This window comes from Lissotriton vulgaris, chromosome 5, assembly GCF_964263255.1.
Source record: "Lissotriton vulgaris chromosome 5, aLisVul1.2, whole genome shotgun sequence".
In the NCBI taxonomy this organism is placed as follows: Eukaryota; Metazoa; Chordata; class Amphibia; order Caudata; family Salamandridae; genus Lissotriton; species Lissotriton vulgaris.
Window position 1 is genome coordinate 1,003,258,761 of NC_141693.1, and position 23,926 is coordinate 1,003,282,686.

A 23,926-nucleotide genomic window follows, 5' to 3' on the forward strand; every position below is an offset into this window, starting at 1 on the left:
CCGGTCCCCGGTAGCTTATCTCCTTTCTGGTGAAGAATTGGCTTGGTAGTTTGGTCTGCCCTGTTCCCATGATGCACTGGGCCAGGGACAGACTGATTTGCATATAGCCAGGTTCTGAGCTGGGATGGGGCAGTGAGATAAATAACGGTGATGGATCAAGCCCTGATCTTTGGACTGGGTAAGAGTGGTCTGTTTAACTCAGACACTCTGTTCATCACCACCCCCTTTTTGTAAATCGTTTTTGGCCACTATAGGTGTGGCAGGGTATACTCAGACATGAGTCCCTTTCTCACTGCTCCATCAGGATTCAAGCAAGCCGGGCCGAAGAAGGCTGAAATGCCAGAAACCGGTCCCCGGTAGCTTATCTCCTTTCTGGTGAAGAATTGGCTTGGTAGTTTGGTCTGCCCTGTTCCCATGATGCACTGGGCCAGGGACAGACTGATTTGCATATAGCCAGGTTCTGAGCTGGGATGGGGCAGTGAGATAAATAACGGTGATGGATCAAGCCCTGATCTTTGGACTGGGTAAGAGTGGTCTGTTTAACTCAGACACTCTGTTCATCACCACCCCCTTTTTGTAAATAGAAATCACTACACAGCAGAAAGAAGAGGTCATTGAACCTCAGCAATCACCACACATTCGAAAGAAGCGGTCATTGGATCTCAAAATAATCACCACACAGCAGAAAGAAGCAGGTATTGAACCTCAGCAATTACCACACATCCGAAGGAGCAATCTTTGAACCTCATAGCAATCACCATACATCAGAAAGAAAAGGTATTTGGATCACATAGCAATCACCACACCTCAGAAGGAAGCAGGTATTGAACCTCAGCAATTACCACACAGCCGAAGGAGCAATCTTTGAACCTCATAGCAATCACCACACATCAGAAAGAAAAGGTATTTGGATCACATAGCAATCACCACACCTCAGAAGGAAGCAGGTATTGAACCTCAGCAATTACCACACAGCCGAAGGAGCAATCTTTGAACCTCATAGCAATCACCACACATCAGAAAGAAAAGGTATTTGGATCGCATAGCAATCACCACACCTCAGAAGGAAGCAGTCATTGGATCTCATAGCAGTCACCACACATCAGAAAGAAGCAGTCATTGAACCTCACAGCAATCACTACACATCAGAAAGAAGCAGTCATTGAAGCTCATATTAATCACCACACTTCAGAAAGAAGAGGCCATTGAATCTCATAGCGATGACCACATAGTAGATTTAGAAATAATTTGCCCGAGGGCTCCTGTCACAGTGAAGTGAATGTGTTTGACGCCTTGGTGTTCCTATTTTTTCTTCCTGGATTGTGGATTGTTCTGTTTACCATTTCTATAATGTGGTCTGCCTTTATTTCTAGCTGTAATTCAACGTTACAAAGTGTCACTTGAACCAAACAATTGGCTCATAATTCATTTCTCCATAACTTGTTCTCTTTCTCCTAGTATTGGGCGCAGAGAGCACGCGGACCCCCTCATTGAGGAGCTGAACCCAGGAGACGCATCAGAGCCTGAGGGGAGAGGCACAGGTATGAATCTTACAAGTCTTTCATGCTGTGCTGCTTTCTAAATTCATCCATTCACGAGTATAATCACTTGAAGAAGCGCACAACAATGGAGCTGTGTTACAGTTGAAAACAGGAGGTGGTCTGGAAAGTGATGTATTGTTTGATATTCTGTTGTGCCTGTATAATACACATAACATACATAAATGTCATTATATACAAAAAATGCACCTTATTGTTTAAAAGGAGTGAAATGGTATCAAAGCTTTTTAAATTTCTAAACAAACTATCTTAAAAAAACAACTCATTTTGCGATTAATCTATTAGACTTCCAATCAATCAACTTGGATTTCTAGAGCACGGTTGATCACCCACAAGGGCATCCAGGCACTAGATTCTTGCTGGGATCAGTCGAAGAGCTAGCTCATGAGTCCCTTTCTGGATTACGGTAGGAAGAATGATGTACGGAAGTAAAGGGAAAGGTCGTTCCAGGACTTAGCGGCAACTAGGCTTTCAGGTAGGTTTACTTAACCGCTTCAATGCAGCACACATTTACCCGCTGTGCGGGCGAATTCCACGCGTGCGCGAATTAGACGGCACCCAGCCGTCCGACGCACACGCCCACTTTGACGTCGGACGGCCGGGGTCCGTCTGACACATGGAAGAGGCTAAATCACTTTATTTAGCATGCTGAACTGACTCTTTGCTTTCTATCTGTTGAAATGTGAGATCTGAAAACCTAACTAAACAAACCAGTTGCACACTGGCCCCTTTTATGCTTATTTTGATCACTTAATTAATTATTTTAACACCCATATGGTTAAAAGCATGAGTGTAGCAAAGTGTTTCTTTCAGTCATGGAGGGCAGATGTAGATTTAATGGAGCATTGTTTCTACCTTAGCTCCACGGAGCCTGCAACATTTCGACATACATTTATTTTTTACATTTTTTCATCCAGTCCTTATGCACTTTATCAGGATAAAATTACAAAAGAGAGGACCTTGCATTTTTGTCTTGCCCTCATTTTGAATATTTTATATCCTGGAAGATTATCCTAATCTGTGAATATTTTCCAATTACGTATGATTCTAATGTGATTGTTGAATCCATACAACTGTTTAGGTGAAGCTTGTTTTTCATATCTTTCAAGATTATAGATTTTAGAGGCCATTCTTGGGAGGACTGAAGGTGGCAACAGTAATTTATAATGTGCATGTCCAAAGTGTAGCCAATATTTAAAAGACCAAGGTTGAGTCTCAATTGACCCTACAGGACTGAAATCGGGAAGAAAAAAAAAACCTACAGCGTTGTTCATGATTTGTTCCCAGTCTCACTCTCAGCTAATTCCCAAATGAAGTAGCACAGGATCACTACTGGTAGGAATTTGGACGAAAACTCTTTGGGACTGAATTGGCTGTTGGACTATACAGATTGCAGAATAACCTCCTAAATTGGAACTGTACGTGACATTCTTTATGTTTAGCGGCTTTAAGGTGACAATGCTGACCAGTCCTCTAATATTGCCAAACTTCTGGGTACTGATATTAAGGGGTCTTATCGATTTTGTTGCCCACAATACTCAAACTATGTTTGCTAGGATTTTTTTTCTCAATTCCAAATATTTGATGATGAGATCGCATTCAAAAGTGTTGTAAGTAAACTTTCCCAAGCTAGCACCATCTTAAATTAACTAAGTGTTCAAGCTGACTTACTCACGTAAATCTGAATAAAGCTGCGCCGCGGGTCGCTGAAATAGGTTTGTCTTCGCTAATGAGGCACCAGTTTCTCGTGTGCCTCGTCTGACTGTGACCCCAACTAAACTCTCACGAGAGCACCTTCTTTCCACCCTAACGCTCTCACCGCGCAGGTAGGCACATCTCTATCTGTGAAGCAGATGGAAAAGGCCCCATCGACAGCTGGGGCCTGCTAACACCTTTTCCCGAACTTGATGTGACGTGAACCATGTGTTCGGGCCTGTGACCCTTCATCAGTGCAATTTGTTTTACTCTCTACATTACGTCTATTGTGATTACAGTGGAATTGCTTTACAAATATAATCCATCAGAGCGTTTTGGAAACACAAGACAACTGTATTTGAAAGTGGCAACTTTGAGAAATCGAATGAATACCGTTGTCAACAATTACATTAACAACATGATTATAAAAATCTAGATATTTTTGCAAGCTCTTTCTAAAAAGAGAACTGTTTTTCTGATAGAGGCTTCTATTCATACATTTCTCACCTTTCACCTTTTGATTACTCCCCAGGCATCAGACTGGATCCGGAAACCTTTGAGCTGCACCTCTGCACCCTGGTAGGTGGTGCAACGCAGCTCCACCATGATGTCATTCTGGGAATGAGGTGCAGGGCCTACATATGCTTATATATGCGCACTCCTGTGTGTTGACATCAGTTCCTTTCATTTGGCAACCAAATGTGGATCCAGAGCTACTTCTCATCTCTCAGACAGTTTTTGGAGTAAAATTCTTTCAGTTTTCAAGGGAAATATCATCTGCCAAGATGACCAGTTTCGAACCCTGTAAGGACTGTCACAAGCAAATATTTGTGACAGATCCTAGTCCTGTTTAACTGTGGTGGCTGGGGTCGAGCCACAGCTCTTAAGACCTGCTGTGACAGCATATTAATGAACCAGAAGACTGTACGGGACCACAGGGTGCAGCTCTACATCACCAAATATAGGAACTTGGACCAATCATGAAGCCAGATTCATGATTGGTCCAAGTCCAAGATTTGTTCTCTGCCTGGTTCATGGGCTAGGAGCAACAGGAGTGAATCTTAGGATTGATCATTTTTGCACTCAAAATCTTCGTACAAGTCAAAGAAGAAGCACAAAAAATCCAAAAGGGAGTTTGCCCCTTCCCACCACTCTCAAACTCCTGAGAGGGTGCGCGGACTGTCCCATGCCTCTTGATCTCGCTTCTGAAGTTGGTAGATGTCAGAACCCATTCCTCAGCTTGTCCAGAGTTTCTGGGACTGTCTGCAACACCAAGGCAAATCCAAGAGTTCCACAAGGCCTTGCTCTGACTCTTCAACTCCTTTCCAACACCCTCTGGCGCACCATCAAGCCCTATGGAGCCGTTAAGCCATTTATCTGGGTTACCGCCAGCAGGTTCGCCTTAGTTGCCAGTTAGAACCTGTGAACCTGCTTCTCGTATCTATACCAACTCCACCACTGGCTCAACAACACAAACAGGTCCTCAGAATTTGAACGCTAATGCCGACTCCATTGACACCGGAGGAGGGGTGCCCATTGAGCTCTCCAATTCTGAGTCAGCCTCAACCATGCTCAGTTGATATCAAACCGCAATCTGTGATGCTTGACAACCCACATGCACAAGGAAGATCCCACACATTACAGTTCTTGTTTGTCACAGACTCTGACAACAATTATGACGCAGGTGAGGAAAGTGGCCAAACCTACCCTGACTACAACTGGTATGATGACCTACCAGAAGCCAGTGGTTTCAACACTGCTTCTGACTGTGAGCTTCTCACACCTTGAGGTCTTACCACTGATGAGTGTACTACTTTTGTGGTAGTGGTGTGAAGGGCAGCAGGCTTTTTCGACATCCAGATCCCGACCTTAGTGGTCAAAAGCAATGCCTTGACAGACGTTTTCCAACAGGGGAAATCCACTAACAAGCCCCAATTGCCTTTGAACTTGTCCCTCACTGATACTCTCTTAGGGACCTAAGCCAAACTTGTTCTGGCATCCCAATAAACCACTAAATTACGCTATGGCACTGACCTGAACAACCTTGCATTTTTGTGTCAACACCCCTCTCCATAGAGCTTAATGCTGCAAGCATGGACAAGCTGGACTAATTCAAACATGTTTCCGACTCCTCCTTCTGAGCTGAACCTCACTCACCCCCCACTAATATTGAGTCCAAAAGGGTAGAAACCTTTTGGAAAAAGAGTAGTTTCTCCCACCAGATTGATACTCAGGTCTGCTAATGTTAGTTCTTCTGGGCTGCTATTCCCACGCTCTATGCAGGGGTCTCCAAATCGGTCCAAGAGGGCCGGATCCATGCCAGATTTTTGGGATATCCCCATTGAGATACATGTAGTTATTTTAAAAATCTGGCATGGATCCGGCCCTCCAGGACCGGTTTGGAGACCCCTGCTCTATGGCATTCTCTGCCTCATGTCCTTCCAGGTGTCCCGGAAGTCCTCTGACCTGTCCTTACCCAGCTTTACAGGACAGTCACGATGTAGCCAAATTCACAATTTGTTATAACATTGATTTCATCAGGTGGGAATCACTTTGTTGGGGGCATAGTTGATCACCGGAGGAGAACTCAGACCCAGACCCAGACCAGAGCCTCGACAACCATCACGGCTCTCCTCTGCCGCCGCTCCTGACATCGCGGCTGCAGAGCGGGGAGAGCGGGGGCATATAAAACTACAATACCCAGCGTCCCTTGGTGTTCCCGGTGACGCGAATTGTCGCGTCAGGATCCCGCGCCCGGAGGCGCTTATCAGACGGCTGCTACTGCGGCCGAGCGGGGGAATGACTTTGTTTGGGGCATAGTTGATCACCGGAGGAGAACTCAGACCCAGACCCAGAACCAGAGCCTTGACAACCATCACGGCTCTCCTCCGCCGCCACTCCTGACATCGCGGCCGCAGAGAGGGGACAGCGGGGGCATATAAAACTACAATACCCAGCATCCCTTGGTGTTCCCGGTGACGCGAATTGTCGCGTCAGGATCCCGCGCCCGGAGGCGCTTATCAGACGGCTGCTGCTGCGGCCGAGCGGGGGAATCACTTTGTTGGGGGCATAGTTGATCACTGGAGGAGAACTCAGACCCAGAACCAGAGCCTCGACAACCATCACGGCTCTCCTCCGCCGCGGCTCCTGACATCGCGGCAGCAGAGCGGGGGCATATAAAACTACAATACCCAGCGTCCCTTGGTGTTCCCGGTGACGCGAATTGTCGCGTCAGGATCCCGCGCCCGGAGGCGCTTATCAGACGGCTGCTGCTCCCGCCTCGCGGGACGCGCGCGGGCGACGCAGAGCGAAGCCCGGGCAAAGGGCGGGCCCTCTACGGCCAGAAGAGGACGGGACGGGCCACTCCACTTAATTTTCACATAGGTCGAGGTATAGAGATGCTTCTTACTTATTGACTTACATTCCACTGTTTATTGCCGCTTTTTGGCGTTTTGTTTACTAATTATGTCCATCTGGGAGGAGCTCAATGCCTTGTGTGGCACTAAGTATGTCCCGGACGCATTACCCCCCCCCCCCCCCCCCCTATTATGGGCAGTAATTCTGATATTGCAAATGGCACTCCGCAGGACCTACCTCTACCTTTAAATAAAGACCAAACTCAAGCCAATGCACTGCCCCTGGATCTTAACATCAATAGGAAGCATGACAGGGAAAATGTCAATGAGAACCAAGCTAAAATCCAAAAATTGTGCACCAGCCTTACATCATCCCCCTCTAACCCAACAACATCAATGGAGGATATGGCTGCGGATAAAATAGATGACCCTGTATCGTCCCCCCAATTGACTTTACTGGCTCAGTTCGAGCAACTGTTACTATCTGTCATATCACCTTTGGTTATAAAAATTAACGACTTGGGGGATAGGTTGACTAGCATTGAGGAAATAATTAAAAAGAATTCTCCACCAACCAATAAAATGGCAATACCCATTTGCCCTAATCCTCCCATCACCCCCGAAAATCTTAAGTCCGTTATATGTAAGAATGGCGAAACTCAATTACTACCTCTTAATACTCCTACCTCAACAGGCCCCAAAGTAACATTAAAACCTGCGTTAATAACTCACACAGTGGCTAGAGCCGCTCCGGTAAGAATGCCACGTATTAATTTACCTCCCGAAGCCGCCCCATATGTGACTGTCCTCTCTGGGGTCCCTGCACTTAGCCAGGGAAAACACGAATCACACCAGGACCTGCTAAACAAGGTTATTTTTTGGCTACAGATCAACAGACCTTTGCCACCTGAGCTAGATGGTGGAATTCTGAGCGTTAGGAGGGTGGGGTGGTTAGGTACGCTGCCCAAAGACACCGCTGGGGACCTGATGTTAATTAAATTTAAGAACAGGAATATCGTCCCCTACCTACGATTTTGCCAGCCCAAAGAAGGAGATGGCCCCATTTGCATTTGGGACTTGCATGATTTTTACCCGAGCTTCCTACACATCCCGTTACAAAGATCAACGGCAAAGAAATATAACTCCTGGGGAAGGGGATTTTGTGCTCCTAGCGCCACTAACCTTCTAGCCTCTAATAGATTTGAACCTTTGTTTAAAAATTGTATTTTTTAAGAACCCACTACAAAGAGGCCACTCATGAGTTCTAGCTTAATTGACAAGGTAGTATGTAACTAATAAGTAAACTGCTGATAGAGGTTTGCCTGATGTTCTTCCCCGGAACCTTAGGCTGTATGCATGACCCTTTTGTTTTTAGAGTTGTCCTATTTGATATTGAACTGTTTCTATATTGATTAGCTGATCTGCCATACTTATTTAATCTTGTTTTTAATAGCTGATATTAACTTTGTAATGAAATGTTAAGGTATTTACTTATGTATTGTTGCTGCTTTTATGATTTTTAAACTAAAATCGAATAAAGCTAATCTGAACTGAACTGATTTCATCAGGTGAGCTATTGGCACCAGTGTTCCCATTCGTCCCCATGCCTGGCTGTGGTCAACAGGTTTTTCAGGATGTTCAGTCATCCCTTATAAAAATCCCCTTTGACTGGACTTGCTTTTTTATGTACAAGGCAGATTGCACTCTGGAGTGGTTCAAAGAGAGCAGGGCCACAGCACACTACCAAAGCTTATCTGCCCCACCTCGCTTCACCTTGCATGAACCCTATTGGTCCTTTCATGGCTTTGTTAATTAACACTCCATACAGCAGCAGTTGCCACCTCAGCAAGGTGACCAAGGTGTTTTGTAGTCACGGCAACCACCAACCCTGCATACACGGTTAAAGAACAAGTGACGCCCCCAGTCCCACCTGCCAAACCCCTCAAGCATGAGCTTAGTGGAGCTACCTGGTGGAATCAGAATCCAATGATTCTTGCAGGGCTGGCAGGCCATAACATCAGACAGGTGGGTCCTGTATATCATCCATAAGGGGTATGTCTTAGCCTTCCTGGCCACTCCACCACCCCTTCCACTATCCCCGAGTGACTGATGGAGGACTATCTGTCAGTTTTATGGCTCGAAGTGCAAGCTATTCTGGCCAACAGGGCTATTGAGTGAATGCCCATATCGGAAGGGGTTATGGTTGCTACTCATGTTACTTCCTGTTGACTAAGACGATGAAGGCCTTTGTTCTATTTTAGACCTGCGTCCTCTCGACGCCTTCTTCTTGAATGACAAATTTAAGATGCTTACTCTGGCCCAGCACTTTTCTACCTTTGAACCTGGATACTGGATGATAGAGTTAGACCTGCAGGACGTCTCTTTCCATTACGCTGATCTGCAAGCCCACAGGTGCTGCCCATGGTTCAGTTGCCTCTGCGCCACTGTAGTCTCACCGGTGCTCCGTGGGTGTTCACAAAAGGGATAGCGGTGGTGGCAGTACATCATTGGAGGTCAAGGGTTCCAGTCTTACCCCAGAGAGTCATTAACCACCTCTAGATTACAGAAAACCTCCTGTCATCCTTGGGGTTCACTATCAATGTGCCAAATTCACACCTGACTCCTGTTCAGGCGCTCCCCTTCGCTGGAGCCATTCTGGACACAGTTCCATTTCTTGCCTTTCACCCAGAAAGGACAGTCCAGAACATTCAAGCTATGATCCTGATCTTCCATCCTCCATCCTGGGTTTCCGTGAGTTCAACTCTGAAGCTTCTGGGATTGAAACAAAAACAAGAAATTTGGCGGTCGCCGTTTTTCCTACCTAGCTCCCGTGCTTTGGAATCTCCTTCCTCTTTCAATCAAATCCTCCTCTTCCCTCCTGAACTTCAATAAATTGCAAAAAACTCACCTCTTCCTTCCCCTTAGCTAGAATTCCACTACTCATGCTCCCTCCTCACTCATTCTGTCTATCAGCGCCAGGAAGCTTCGGCGTCAGTGCGCTTTATAAATTGCACCTAAGATAAGATAAGATAAGATAGCCTCCAGCATCCTGCAGGTCAAGCATGTCAAGTGGCATATGCAGGCTATGCAGTGGGATTTGAAGTCGAGTCCAGGACTCAGTGCTATGAGGCACTACTTTTCTGGAAATGGCTGGCCCACAAATGGATATTCCTTGTGGTGAACCACCTGGCAGGATCCTACTAGATCACGAGTGGCAGTTACTCCCAGAGGTGGCACAAGTTTTCTTCCAAGAATGGAGAGAACCCTGGCTCTATATATTCGCTACTATAGTAGACGCACAATGTCAGTCAGCCTTTATGCGTGTTGGAGTTTCCATGGCGTCTCTCGCTAAGAGACACGTTCTGCCTAGAATGGAACTCCAGACTCATACATGCCTTCCCTCTGATACCTATACTGCACAGAGTTCTGAAAAAAATCAGGACCACCTAGGCCCAAGTCATCTTAGTGTCCCTAGATTGGGCAGGCAGAGTATGGTATCCAGAGCTCCTGGGCTTGAGCATCTGTACTCTGATCAGGCTGCCCCTCTGGGATGACCTGCTGTTGTAGCAACAGGGCAGTGTTCACAGACTCCACCTGCATGCTTGGAGATTGAGCAGCCATAGCAGAACGCCTTCGAACTTCCTTCGGAGGTATGGATGTCATCTTGGCAGTCTGGCATTCCTAAACAAAAACTGTATACGCCTGTCATTGGGACTAATTTGTGATAAGGTGCAGCACTCGCCAAACTGATTTCCTCCAGGCCAAGTTATCTAACATCCTGTTGTCTGGTTTGTCTCTGAAGGACAAGGTTTTGCTTTGGGCACAAGTAAAGCGTACCTTTTGGTTCTTTTGACCTTTTTACCATTGCTGGATCTGCCTTCATTATTTAAATCAACAGTTGTTGTGCTTTTGGTGAAAGGCCTACACCGCTTTTTCCTCCCTCTCCTTTTGTCATGCCAATGTAGGACCTTATTTTGGTCCTCACATATTTGATGTGCAATCTCTTTGAGCTGCTTTACAGCTGTCCCTTGTGCCTTCTTACCCTCAAGATGGTGCTTGTTGTTGCCATCACATTGTCGCAGCAAGTGAATGAGCTTCAGGCTTTCTTTATTAACTCACCATACACCACCTACTTTCCAGACAAACTGGTTCTGCGAACGTTAACATCCTTGCTGAAGGTGGTTATTCTGTTCCTAGTCAGTCAAACAATCACCCTGCCAGCTCTCTATGCTCTGCCTCACCCCTCACAGGGGAAGACAACCTTCATGGTTTGTACCCCAAGGGATCACTGATTCACATCAATTGCACCAGCCATCGCCGAATAGATGATCAGTTCTTTGTGGGCTTTACTGGAGTGGAAAACAGGCAAGGCCATGCAGAAGATTATTGTTCCCGCTGGATCATGCTCTGCATTATGATCTGCTATGCACTGGCCAAAAAGCAGCCTCAGAAGGGACCGCAAACTAATTTTTCTGAGGGCCAAATCTGCTACCACCACATTGGCATATGGAGTTCCAGCTAAGTGGGCTTCACTCCATACATTCATGAAGCACTACTGCCTGGACAGCCAGGTTCACCAGGAGGGGTATTTGGCCTGCTTGGTCCTCCATGACTTTTTGGTTTGAGCCAATTCAAAGACCTAACTCCTAAAAGGTACTGCTCTTGTATCATTTCAAAAAGTGAGGAATCTGTGATTTGAAGTCCCTAGCAGAAGAAATGTTACTTACATTTAGTCCTTGTTTTCTAGTTGTGACTCTAACCACAGATTCCTCATGACCCCCCTCCCCTTCAGCCACCCCCAAACCCACATGCTCTGTGGATTGGGCTATGCCCATTAATAGAATCCAAAGTCTAAGAATCTGCACATTGGTCAAAGGCATTTTGGTGTTGGGGCTCTGTGTCTGGTGGCACAGACAGCCTTGAAAGCATCTGATGTCAGTGCACTGGAGTGGTGCCTATATCGGCCTGCACCTCATTTCTGGTGAGGAATGTAGTCAGTGTGGAGTAGAGGTACTGCGCGAAAGTTGTCGGATGGCTGACTCCTGAGGAATATTAAAAAGCTGAGGAATCTGCAGTCAGAGTCTCTACCAGTAAGAGGATTTCCAACGGGAAGTAACTTGCTCATTTGATTAGATCTAGAATTATAACAACTCTTCATTTAGAGTTGCTGGAATGCATGTTCATTCAAGCAAGAGAATGCTATATTATTTCATTCAATTGCTTTCAGTTAATGGCATAAAATCTCAACAAAACGAGTATTTTCAAAGCCAATATGTCTTGATATAAATGCTTTTCTTTATTTGAGAAGGATGCAACATAAAGAGGGTGATTCATCCTCACGTTATCATATTTTACTCACTACATGTGTTGATAAATGATTATATGTTTAGTTGTAATACAAATATACAAAAAGTAGCAGTTGCACATATAAAGTGAGAAAAATTTAGTTTTTACTAAGTGATTACTTTGGAAACATTGTTATGTGGAGATTGGTATGTTATTCAGTTAAGGTTGTTTATGTGTTAGAATTATGTGCATGTTTTATTTGGGAAGTATATTTCCTACTTCAAATTGAACATCCCATGTTTTTTCTTATATATTTCTTTTTATTGAACAGTTTGACCAAAGCACATCAATTGATCACAAGCAGGCTACTTCATCCGTTACAGCGACGTTGCATACTTATACAAAATATGTTACAGTTATTATATTGATTATATCAAGGGGTATCAAGAGTGTCAGCATCGATCTGGCGACTAGGCCGGAGACTGATGGCGCCTCTTTATCGGTTCCATGCTCCCCATACTTTAATTCATTTCCCAGGGCATCCTCTAGCTATGAAGACTGACTTTTCCCTGTATATGCACCAGTCTCGATTTTTTTCCCCCTCCTCAATTGGGGCGGCTGACTAGCTACCCATTGCTCTGCAATTTTACGCTTTGCTATCATATAAGCTAATGTTGCCCATTGCGTAGCGTAGGTCTGTGGGCTCCCAAACATTTAGTATGCATCTCCAAGCCACTGGCAGCATGTCCACCCCCAATACAGACCGCAGTGAGCAGTGGATGTCTCTCCAATACTGTTGTATCTGTTGACATTTCCACAGTATGTGGATGAATGTACCCAGTTCCCCACACCCCCTTCGGCACTCTCTACTTTCCGCCTGTCCCAATCGAACCAGGCCGGGTCCTGTTACATAGGTCCTATGCAATATTTTGAGCTGTACTAATCTCAGCCTGGCCTGGATTGCGACTATTCGTGGGGAGGAGATCGCCTCTTGCCAGTCCTCATCATAAAGTTCTAAACCATCCCCGTTCCATTTCCCTCTGAGGGCCAGCAATGGGTCCTCCATGTTGTTAATCAATTTCCTATATATGAGGGATATGGTCTTCTCTGGAAGATGCCCGTCCAGCACTCTATCCTCCAGGGGGGAGGCTTCCGGGAGTGTCGTGCCACTAGGTATCTGACTGAGTAATGCATGGCGGTCTTGGAGGTAGGGGTAATGTTCCTTTTCTGTCAAGTTATATTGAGTATTAAGTGATGTAAATGGTTGAACCATTCCATCCCTCCAGACGTCCTTGATTCGTGAGATCCCTATGAGGTCCCATTTGTCGAATCCCTTGGATTTCCAGAGGTTTCCCAGTTTCTCCGAGCTCCACAGTGGTGTGGCTAGTATGAGTTTATTCTCCCATTTCAGGTGCTTAGTGACAGCCTGCCAAACTTGAACAGCATGTGCTGTAGGTCCAGTCAGTGGGTATCGACCGGGTTTGACGTACAACACTCTAGTATAGTCTCCCCTGGGAGAAGCAACCTGTCCATGGCATATCCAGGATCATCTGGGTGCCCATAGATCAGTGGTTGATGGCCGCCAGATGAGACACCCAATAGTATTTCTTTAACTCTGGAAGACTAACTCCCCCGTCATACCAATTAAGAGTCAATTTGGAAAATGCTATGCATGGCCTGCCCTCCCATAAAAGCTGTCTCTGGTGACCCTCAAATTCTTTAAAATAGGATGCGGGAACCGGATCCATCGTATTTTGGAGTGCATATAGAAAATGAGCCAGAGCCATCATTTTAAAAAGGACTGCTCTGCCCAGTAGGGAAAGAGGAAGGGATCTCCAATGCGAGACATCCTTCTTAAGTCTCTGCATGGGTGGGTCTAAATTACGGGCATAGCGGAGTTTCAAATCCATTGTCACATAGATTCCGAGGTATCGGAACCCTTCAGATGCAATCTGGATTGGGCAGTTTCGGGATATTATTGGCAGGTCTACTTATACTTCTGATTTGACCAGTTCACGGTGAATCCAGAGTATCTTCCAAATATTGCCAGCACGTTGAGGAGGCAGAACAGTGATGCTCTTAGATTTGTAAAGTAAAGAAGAATATCGTTTGCATACAGAGATATCTTGTCCTCCCACTCCAGTAACCACCTCATTCCGCGGATGAACCGGTCCTGCCTAATCCAGGCCGCCAGCGGCTCTATCGCCAACGCAAAAAGGAGTGGAGACAGGGGGTAACCCTGCTGAGTGCCCCTTCTGAGTTGCAAGTCTGGGGATTTACAGCTATTTACCACTACCCGGGCAACCGGGCCGGAGTATAGGCGGTGAATCCAGCCTACGTATTCCTGTCCGAATCCTAATTTGTCTAATAGCAAATAGATAGGGCCACTCCACCATATCAAACGCCATAGTGGCGTCTAATGACACTAAAACTGCCGGCTCCAGTATGGTAGATGCCCTACTCACTATTCCATGTAATCAACGTAGGTTAAGGGCCGTATTACGATGCGGCATAAAGCCCGACTGATCCGGGTGGACCAGAGTGGTAATTACTTTAATCAGAACTGTCGCGAGTAATTTTGCAAGGACCTTGGGCTCCACATTTAGAAGTGATATTGGCCGATAGGAGGCGCAACTAGTTCTGGGTTCGCCTTCTTTGTATATGACCACTATGTTAACCACTCGTTGGTCATATGGGAGCAGTCCCTTTTCCCTTCTCTCTGTTAACATAGAGCGGATATAGGGGGCAAGTTTATTATGACTCAGTTTACACAATTCGATTAGAATACCATTAGGCCCTGTGACTTTACCTGAATTCAGACCCCGGATAGCCTGCGCCACATCATCGTCTGTCAACGGGGAATCCAGGCAGTCCCTGTTTTTGTCTGAGAGCGTGGGAAGTCTTATATCTCTTAACATCGCCACATTTTCGGCTTCGGAGATCCTGCCTGTTCTGTTATATAACGAAATGTAGTATTCTGCAAACGTGTCTGCTATGGCCTGTGGGTCTGTTATAGTATCAGAGTCTCTTCCCTTACCTCGTGCACCAGTCTAGGCTCCGACTGACGTCTGTCTAGCCACGCTATCAGCTTTCCTGCTTTGTCTCCTAGCTCATATACTCTGCCTTGGACCTCTCTACTCTGCGCCCTGGCTCTATCATTAGCAATGCTGTGAAACTCATCTTGCCTCAACCTCAGGAGGTTAAGGCCTTCAGGGAATACCGCCCGGGCTAGTTCCTCTTCTGACTTTACCACGTCCTCCTCTGCTCTTTCAAGATTAGATGCCTCTCCTTCTTTTTCCCTGCTAACAGGGAGAGTGTTTCTCCCCGGACTACTGTTTTGCACGCCTCCCATAGGGTCTGAGCGGAGGCGACCGTACCTTTGTTTTCTTGAAAGTAATTATCCGTGACTATGTGTTTCCGGGTATTTGGATCCTTCAAATCCCATGGATTAATGGGGGCTACTCTACCAGCGCTAACGTATTCCCATTCCATTCTCAGCCATACAGGGGAGTGATCCAAAATGACCCGTCCCAGATGATGTATTTCACGAATAGCGTGGGCCTGCGCTGCCGGGACAAGGATATAGTCTATACATGACAAACTGTGGTGTGACCCCGATACGTGTGTGAACTGTGTTCCATCTGGGTTGTGCGTCCGCCAGCCATCCACTGGTCCTACTGTGTCTACGTACTCCGGGAGCCACCTCTAAGCGAGTCTATTTGCACGAGGGGGATGTCGGTCTAGGTCTCCTGTCATCACCGCATTGAAATCCCCACCCAATACTAGGACTCCCGGTGGAATTGTCAAGAAAATCAAACCTAGATCTATAAACGTTTCCGTGTATAGGCTGGGTGGGACATATATTGAAACAAATGTGGCTGTCTTCCCTTCCCATTGGCCCAAAACTCCTATATATCTACCTCGTTTGTCCATCCATGTGGCCTGTATTGTGAAAGGGAATTAATTTTTTATTAGTATGCCTACCCCTCGTTACCCTGAGGTAAATCCCATATGTGCTACCAGTTTATACCCTCCCCTATGCAAGACCATGCACTTATTTCCAATCAGATGAGTTTCCTGTCAAAGGATCACCTCTGCGGCATGTCTTCTGATAAATTGGTTGACCATGCCCGCTTTATTTTATCCCCCCAGTCCGTTGACTTTCCAACTAAGCACTCTGATCCCTGCCTATCACTTATCATCCCATCCCTGTAGAAGTCGCTCAGGCACTGCTCTACTCTTTGATTGTGTCGAAGAAACCAAAGTTACAAACAATGCAAATGGAAAATTAAGAAATAAATCACACCCCTCCCAACTCCCCCGTCCCTGCACCCCTGCTCGCAGCGTTCGCCCATCCTAAACTGGCAGTGTGCCTGTTGCCCTACACACAAACTAATAGATAACTAAAGGTAGTAAAGAGGAGGAGGGCCAGCATTCTGTCTCTCCCCCCAAACCATACCAACCCAAACAATTAGTCCCTTGTAGCTCACAATATGCATTGTAGAATTACATTAGTATGGAGAGAGTCTTATGTCCAATCGTGCGGTTGATATCCCCTGTGCCTGACAACGTTCAATTAGCCTGTAAGTGCAGTCTTCGGATCCCAGTCTTGTTTCTCCGCCGTCTGATCTCCACCTTGGTCTCGCGTACCAAAGTCTCTGGGTGAATGGCTGTCTAGCCAGTCATCGGGCGCGGGGCTTCCCCAGGCTTTGGCCGCCCGCCTGGGACCCTGTGTGCACGTTCAATGGTGAAGTATTTACCAAGTCCCTTAGGCTTAAGGTGTGTTAGAATAAGGTCTTCCACAAACAGATCAGGGGCTGGACCTTCCGATTTTTCGAGCACTCCCAAGATGCAGATGTTGTTGCGCCTGGACCTCCCTTTGTAGTCGTCCAGCTTCATTCGGCCGTTTCATAGAAAGACTTAAGATTGCGCACTTCCTGCTGGAGCTGTGCCACATCGTCCATCAGACTGGCCGTCTTTATGTCTAGGGATTTGACTTTTTCATTGACTTTGGTCAGATCTGCTCGAATGAGGTTCACTTCTATCGAGACCGTGTCCACCTTATGGTCCAGTGACTCAATTTTTTGCCCTAATGATGATTTGACCCCGTCAATGGCCGCCATGACATCTTGCAAGGTCAGGTCTGATGTGGGGCCCATGGTGTCTCCCCCCCATCGTAAGGGTGTGTCTTGGGTCCGTTGGTGAGCCTTTGGGCAGGGTGTAGCGATCCAATTTGTTGGTCTGGACTTGTCACATGCCCTCGGTCATCCTGGGCTGGTGTTTTATGGTGTCTAGTTTGGTCGCCATATGCTCGCCGTTTCGCAACGCAGTCCAGTAGTGCCTTCCCCAGGACCCTGTTGCAATGATCAAAAGTCAGCGATTACAGTGGAGGCCGTCTGCGTGGCTGTTAGGCCGCCGGGAGTAATCAGTCTGGTAATCCTCGGGTGGTACAAAGCGAGCGTTTGTATTAGCGTGGGACGGGGGCGGTCTCAATCACCCCAAACCGCCCGACAGCGCCTGCAATTATGGTCACCGTTGATCCCACACCAGCTCCCAATATGCTGTCCTTACTTCTGTGATGAGGCACCGGACTGGTGAGGGGTTGCGCCTCCCGGTCAGGATGAGCACTGTCCAGTAGCAAACTCCTGGTGCACTTCACCGCCTCCCAGCCAAGAGCTGCTGTATCCCGGCCTAGTCACAGCTGTCTCCACCCTTTGTGGCTAATAAACGTCCTCGAGGGAGTCCACCTCTGTTTTAAAGCATCGCCGCCATTCTGCAGTCCCGTGCAAGTCAGTACAATGGCCACTGGTCAGCCGGTTTGGTACTGTGGGAAGTGAGGCGGTCGATCCTGGCTTTGGCCACACCTTCTTTGCAACGTTTGCACGTAAGGGGAGGGGGAACCGATAGCCACTCACCCCCACTCCTCGTGCAGATCTATCGGGCGCCATCCTCCATTAAAGCCTCTCAGGGTGCACAGCTGTTGCTGCGTCACCGGGGCTCTTTTCTCACCCGATCCCAGCTCCGATCACCTCCTACGTGCCGCCACGGGGGCCAGATGTAACAGCTTGTGGCGATTTGGGCTTGACCGGCGACCTCCGGTCCGGTTCACCGATGTCGTCTCTCTCTGCGGCGGCCTCAAATCCACGCTAGTCCCCGGCTTTACTCTTGTGGAAGGCCTCATATTACGAAGTGTGTAGGTCCCGTTTCCAACGTCGTCTGGAAGCCGGGATTACAGCTGGCGGCACCGCTCTTGCTCCTCGTTCAGTTCTTGAGCATCAGGAGGCAGGATAACTGGCAGGATGTTAGGGTTAGAGGACCGTAGTGGTGGAGTTGAAGTTTCACGCGACCATCTTGGTCCGGCGCTTGGCACCTCCTCCTGAACATCCCATGTTGAGTTATATATTTAACCCCTCGTACACGCGCGTTGGCCAACAGCCATCGTAAGCACTACCTCGGTAGTGCTGCGCATGTCAGTTGGCTGACGCGGCTCTGCCCGCACAATAAATCACCTGCACCGCTGCAGAATTTAAGCCACGGTTAATGGGTTAAAATACTGGCTACAGGGTTGGCAAACACACAGGCCAATGTAGATGGCTACATATGTAAACGGTGTGTGTGGGATCCACACATACACTGTATGTTAGGAGAAAAGAGAAAATCTATTACCTTAATACCATTCAATAAAATGTAATATGTGGAAGGGGTTGAAGGTCCCGGAGGTGTCCATCTCTCTCAATAGGATGTTTCGCTTTCAACCAGATGTCCAGGAATGGGAAACCCCTAACCCATTTAGAAAGAACTGAAGTTAGGTTGGGAGACAGAGCTGGTAAAGGGATTTTATTGTGCAATCTTCTATCCTAATGGATAATTAATAAAATTATCAATATGACCTCCAACGGACATTAAATTATGACACCTTATAATTCCGGCTACCACAATGTCCAGGATAGCAACATGGTAATGCAGGGCAAAATGCACAGGTTAAAAAACAAACATCAAAGAACAGCGTTTAGAGAACTGCATTGTCAAACCAAAAACATATTTTATACACGCAGTCAAATATTCTTCAAGGCTGGATATTAAAAATACAAACCTTTGTGACCTTCTGCAAGTGTTAAGTCCGAATGTACTCTAGGGACATTAAAGAAAGACAACGTATTTCTCGAACATTCTATGTGCTAATGACTGTTTGCTATACATAAACAGTATAAGAACCTGTACAAGAATGATATATTCATATACAATATGCAGAACCATGAACGTTTTTAGGCCGCATTTTGTGTGGAACATTGAATATTGATATTGTGGAATATTGCTACATTTCCAGAAAGTGTCAAAAGCCCGGAATGCTGAAAAAAAAATCTTACATAAGCTGCATAAGAGTAAGCACCTGGGCCAAAGACCTCCTATCTGTCGAACCTACTCCATTATTATCTGCTTCCGCTTATTCGCCAGGCATGTGTTCAGCTACTCTCACATTTAAAAACAAAGGCGGTCTGTTTAGACATTTTTACCCTAATTCATGAAAGGTTTAAAATGTATTCCTAATTTCATATAGTAGTTTGCGCTTTGCCTAACCCACATTTCCATTACTTTGTTAAGTATGAAATTATATTGCAATGCACCTACAACATAAAAATATTAATTTCAAATTTTAGTACTGTTTGTGCCTGGAAGCGACACAAATGATTGAAGCTCTGCATCATGAGGCTGTGTGCATACACATATTAAATACTTGCAGTAGGTAAGCATTATTAAAATTCATAGCAGAGCACCCAAGTCACAAAAAGTAATATGTTGCGCCATAAAAATGGGATATAGTTGCAACGCGCTGTAATCCAGTTGGTCCAGCGCAGTAGAGAGGAAGGAAAGCACGTCTCTCTGTCACAGCTTAGCAATTCACAGAAGACGGCTCCAATGTAGAGAGAGGGTGATTGGATGAGGATATGACATCTGCACTGCTAATAACTTGTAAAGTAATTCATCTAAACTCGGACCACCCCTTCTTTGTACTTACCTATTGACCCAGGTCCATGAGTTTTGAGGGCCCACCCCTTTATAACTCACCATCTGCACTGCTAAAGCTGGGAGAAGCCAGTGGCTGCATTCAAGCACGCACTCGCTCAAAGCAGAGACGTGTTTGGTGCTGCACTCATTGAACTGTGCCTGGAATTTGTAGCTTATATATGACTGTGGCCTTCAACTTTTAAAGGCTAATTACTCGGCAGGCGGGTAAATAGTGAATATGTTCTTCTATTTTCTCAGCCGCAGGCTTAAAAGTAGAATTTTTTTTCCATTTGGCCAACGGCCTTGAAAATAGCAGAACAACTTCACTATTTACCCGGCCACTGACTAAATGATAGCGATTCTACATTGTTTGGCCGATGGCAGTGCAAATAGCAGAACAACCTCACTATTTACCTGGCCGCTGGCTAAGTAGTGGAGATTCTGCCCTGATCGGCTGGCAGCCATGAAAATGGCAGAAACACGTCAATATTAACCCAGCTGCTGGCTTAATAGTACTGTTTCTACACCGTTTGGCCAGCGGCTGTGCAAATAGCAGAAAAACATCACTAGTTACAAGGCTGCTGGCTAAACAGTAGAGATTCGGAACAGTTCTGCTGGAGGCCATGCACAATAGAAGAAAAACATTGTTATTTATCAGACCACTGGCTAAATAGTAGAGATTCTGCACTGTTGGGTCAGCGGCCGTGCAAATAGCAGAAAAACTTCGATATCTCCTTGTCCGCTGACTAAATAGTACACATTTTATACTGTTTAGCCGGCAGCCATGCAAATAGCAGAAAAATTTAACTATTTACCGGTCCGCTGGTTAAACAGTTAAGATTCTGAATTGTTCTGATGGTGTTCGTGTAAATAGCAGAAAAAAATTCACTCTTTACCTGGCCGCTGGTTAAATAATAGGAATTCTGTAATGTTCGTCCAGAATCTGTGCAAATAACAGGGAAAACTTCAATATTTACCTGGCTGCTGGCAAAATAGTAGAGGTTTTGCACTTTTTGGCTGGGATTTTTTGGAAGAATTCTACTCCCCACCCCAATGCTGCCAACAACCTGACCTATGGGGACACCTTCCCCTTTGCAAATTAGTTACCACCCCAACTCAAAAGTCGTTAGCTTATCAGTGGCTTGCAACACCAATTACAGTCACAAACTATCAATAAATTCCTTTTCGAATTGGAAAAGGGAGTGAGGAAACCCCTTTCATAAACCCTCCTATTCAGAATCCAGAAAAGATCACAAAAGTCCTTTTACTATTTTAAAGAAATTTCCAACTCATAAGAAGGGTTCTGTGCATAATTATAAGTATTTTTGCTGTCACAAACCTTATGAACTTGCAACATAGGGCCCTTAGTGTTAAAACTGGCTTAGATGCAGGCACTAGCGTATAGGTCTAAACGTCCCAAATGTTTGAATGTTTCCAAACTAGTGTGACAGGCATGACACAGAATGCCACATTACACCGTTAGCAAGACTTGTGAGGCCCTTTATTGAACTGTCTCCTGCTCTACAACAGCTCCTACTCCTTTACATTTACATGGAGATGTAACTACTAATAAAGATGATTAAAACCTTTGCAAGATTTGTTAAAGCTGTTTACTCTTCTAAAGCTATATACTCGCTCCTATACTCAATCCATGGGAAAGTACAAGGGCCAGATATTGGATTACCAAAAAGCTCCATGTTAGGAGAACACTTCGTTTTCCGCAGCAAATCAGTGCATTCTGGAATTATTCATTCTTGTTCAGTTTAATTAAACAAATCAGACTAAAACTGATGAAAACAATGATTTGTAAAAGCAAAAACCAGAAATGAAAATGTTGTATTTCAGCAACACAGACCCATCTAATATTTAGGAAGTGACATTGCTGGTTTTGCTTCCAAAACCGTCTTTAAAAGAAGAAGCCTAGCAAGAGGAATTCATTTCCCATCACCAATCAGCACAGGAAATGGTATCACAGGACCCTGCACTTCTCCTCCCCCCTCTCAGAACCTACTTAATGGCAGCTGCAAAACGGACAAACAGCGGACGCACTAAAGGTGATCCTGTCTCTAACCTTCCGCAACTGGACTGCGCACAGGTCCAGGAACCCTGGTCCGATCACCAGCCAGCTGTTCCCCCAACTTCTGTTGTGCCATGTCTCAAAACCACAGTAGGAGTTTTCAACTGCACCCACTGAGGGTTCTGCAGCAGGCACCCACCCATATTCCCCAAGCAAATCTTAGCAATGCCCTCAACACCCCCTTCCAACTCACGCCATGAAAGCACCAACAACACCAAAAACACCTACACCGGGGAGGAGCTTCGCGCGGTTCCAAGATGGACGCGTGAGCAAAGTGCTCCTGAGACCCTCTTCGCCTCCCGCATCTATCCTGCCACAAATCCTGATTTGAACGACGGGTACTTCTTGCTTATGCCCTGCTGATTCTGAGAACTTTTTTCGGGAATCAAATCGGACGCCGAGAACCGGACTTGCTGCATCCTGCAGTTTGCGGCTTACATCGTAGACCATCCCCGGACTTGAGTCCCCGAGGTACCCAGGTGGCAACTCAACAACAACGGCCAGTGTGACACGCCCACAGCCCCTGTGGCACTTTTGGTTTCGCTTTGGGTCATTGTTGACGGCGCTCTACGGCCGCTCCATTCGACTTCTCGTCCCTGCGACAGATCCTACGCTTGCTTTGGATCTAAGCCCTTCTGCCCTTGAGGACCATTGAGAGCGGGATCATTTTGACCAGATCCCACCAGCTCTGTGGGAGTTCATCGCCCACTATGGCGGGCAAAGCATATGCCGAGAAGCGGAACACCAAGGGCACGCATCGTGGTGGTGTTATTCAAACCCAGACCATAGAGCGCTACACTCGCCCAAAAGGGTCCCCGGGTGGAGCGAGCAAGGCTCTCGAGGGGACCGGAGATGGTACTCCTTCATCGGAGGGGCCGACACTGAAGGACATCATGGGCGCCATCACCAGTGTTCGGACGGCTATGGGCCAACAATATGAAACCCTCGCTGCGAAGATCACACGTGGCGATCGAGGTTAACCTCATTAGGGCGGCCCTTGGTAAGACGAATGAACGGGTCAAGTCCCTGGACATTAAAACTGCAAGCTTGACCACTGATGTCTCGGACCTCCAGGCTGAGGTTCGCACTCTCAGTATCTCCAACGACCAGTTTGCCCGCTGGCTGGAGGATTTCGAGAGCCGGGCCAGGCGCAATAACGTCCGCATTGTGGGGGTTCCGGAGAACTCTGCGGATGTATCCACGGACCTTCTGGTGGAGGATCTGGTCCTGAAACATCTTGTGCCTAAGGGCCTCAGCAACTTTTTTACCGTGGAGCGAGCACATAGAGTTCCCGGTGGGAAGCCCAAGCTGGGGGCCGCACCTAGGCCTATCATCGCTAGGATCTTTAATTTTCGGGACCGGGACGCTATACTACAAGCCTCACATACTACAGGTCCCACTAAATTTGACAATGCCTCAGTCAGCTTCTATCCAGACTTCACCCAGGCGGTGCAGAAACAACGTATGGGCTTCACCGGGGTGTAGAGACGGCTCAGAGATATGGGACTGAAGTATGCCATGCTTTTTCCAGCCCGACTGAGGATCGAGTATGAGGAGCGGGCATTTTTCTTTGATCGCCCCGAAGCGGTCAGTGACTGGTTGGACACATTGCCATCAAATCGTACCAGCAGCGAGAGCTCGAGAGGTGCCGAGGGGGGCCGAGGGGGGCCTGCCTGAACAGGAGTAGTGAGTCTACATCGGCGAGCCGGTTACTATGGACTTATAGCAGTGGCTTTATAATAGACTTGCATTATACTGTGGATACCCGGGGGTGGGGGGAATCGGGCCTCTTCTTCCTCCTCTGGGGACACTTTCTCTCTTCTCGTAGGTTAGTTTAATGGGGCGACAGGCACACTGCAAGTTGGGGTGGCTTTTTGGTCTAACGCAGGGGTGCAGGGTGGGGGGGGTGTTTTTCAGGGTTCCTTGGGTGCGGTCTTTTCCTTTTT

At 46.7% G+C, this 23,926-nt stretch overlaps 1 protein-coding gene across 2 annotated transcripts in view; it reads left to right on the forward strand.

Moving 5' to 3' along the window:
* The window catches only part of CRTAC1 (cartilage acidic protein 1), a 1,573,434-nt gene that overhangs the window by 1,477,896 nt on the left and 71,612 nt on the right, over positions 1 to 23,926 (forward strand). For both annotated transcript variants that reach the window (XM_086922610.1, XM_086922611.1), the window contains exon 9: positions 1,459 to 1,541. In XM_086922610.1, the coding sequence (XP_086778736.1) occupies positions 1,459 to 1,541 (83 nt within the window). The remainder of the gene's footprint in view (positions 1 to 1,458; positions 1,542 to 23,926) is intronic.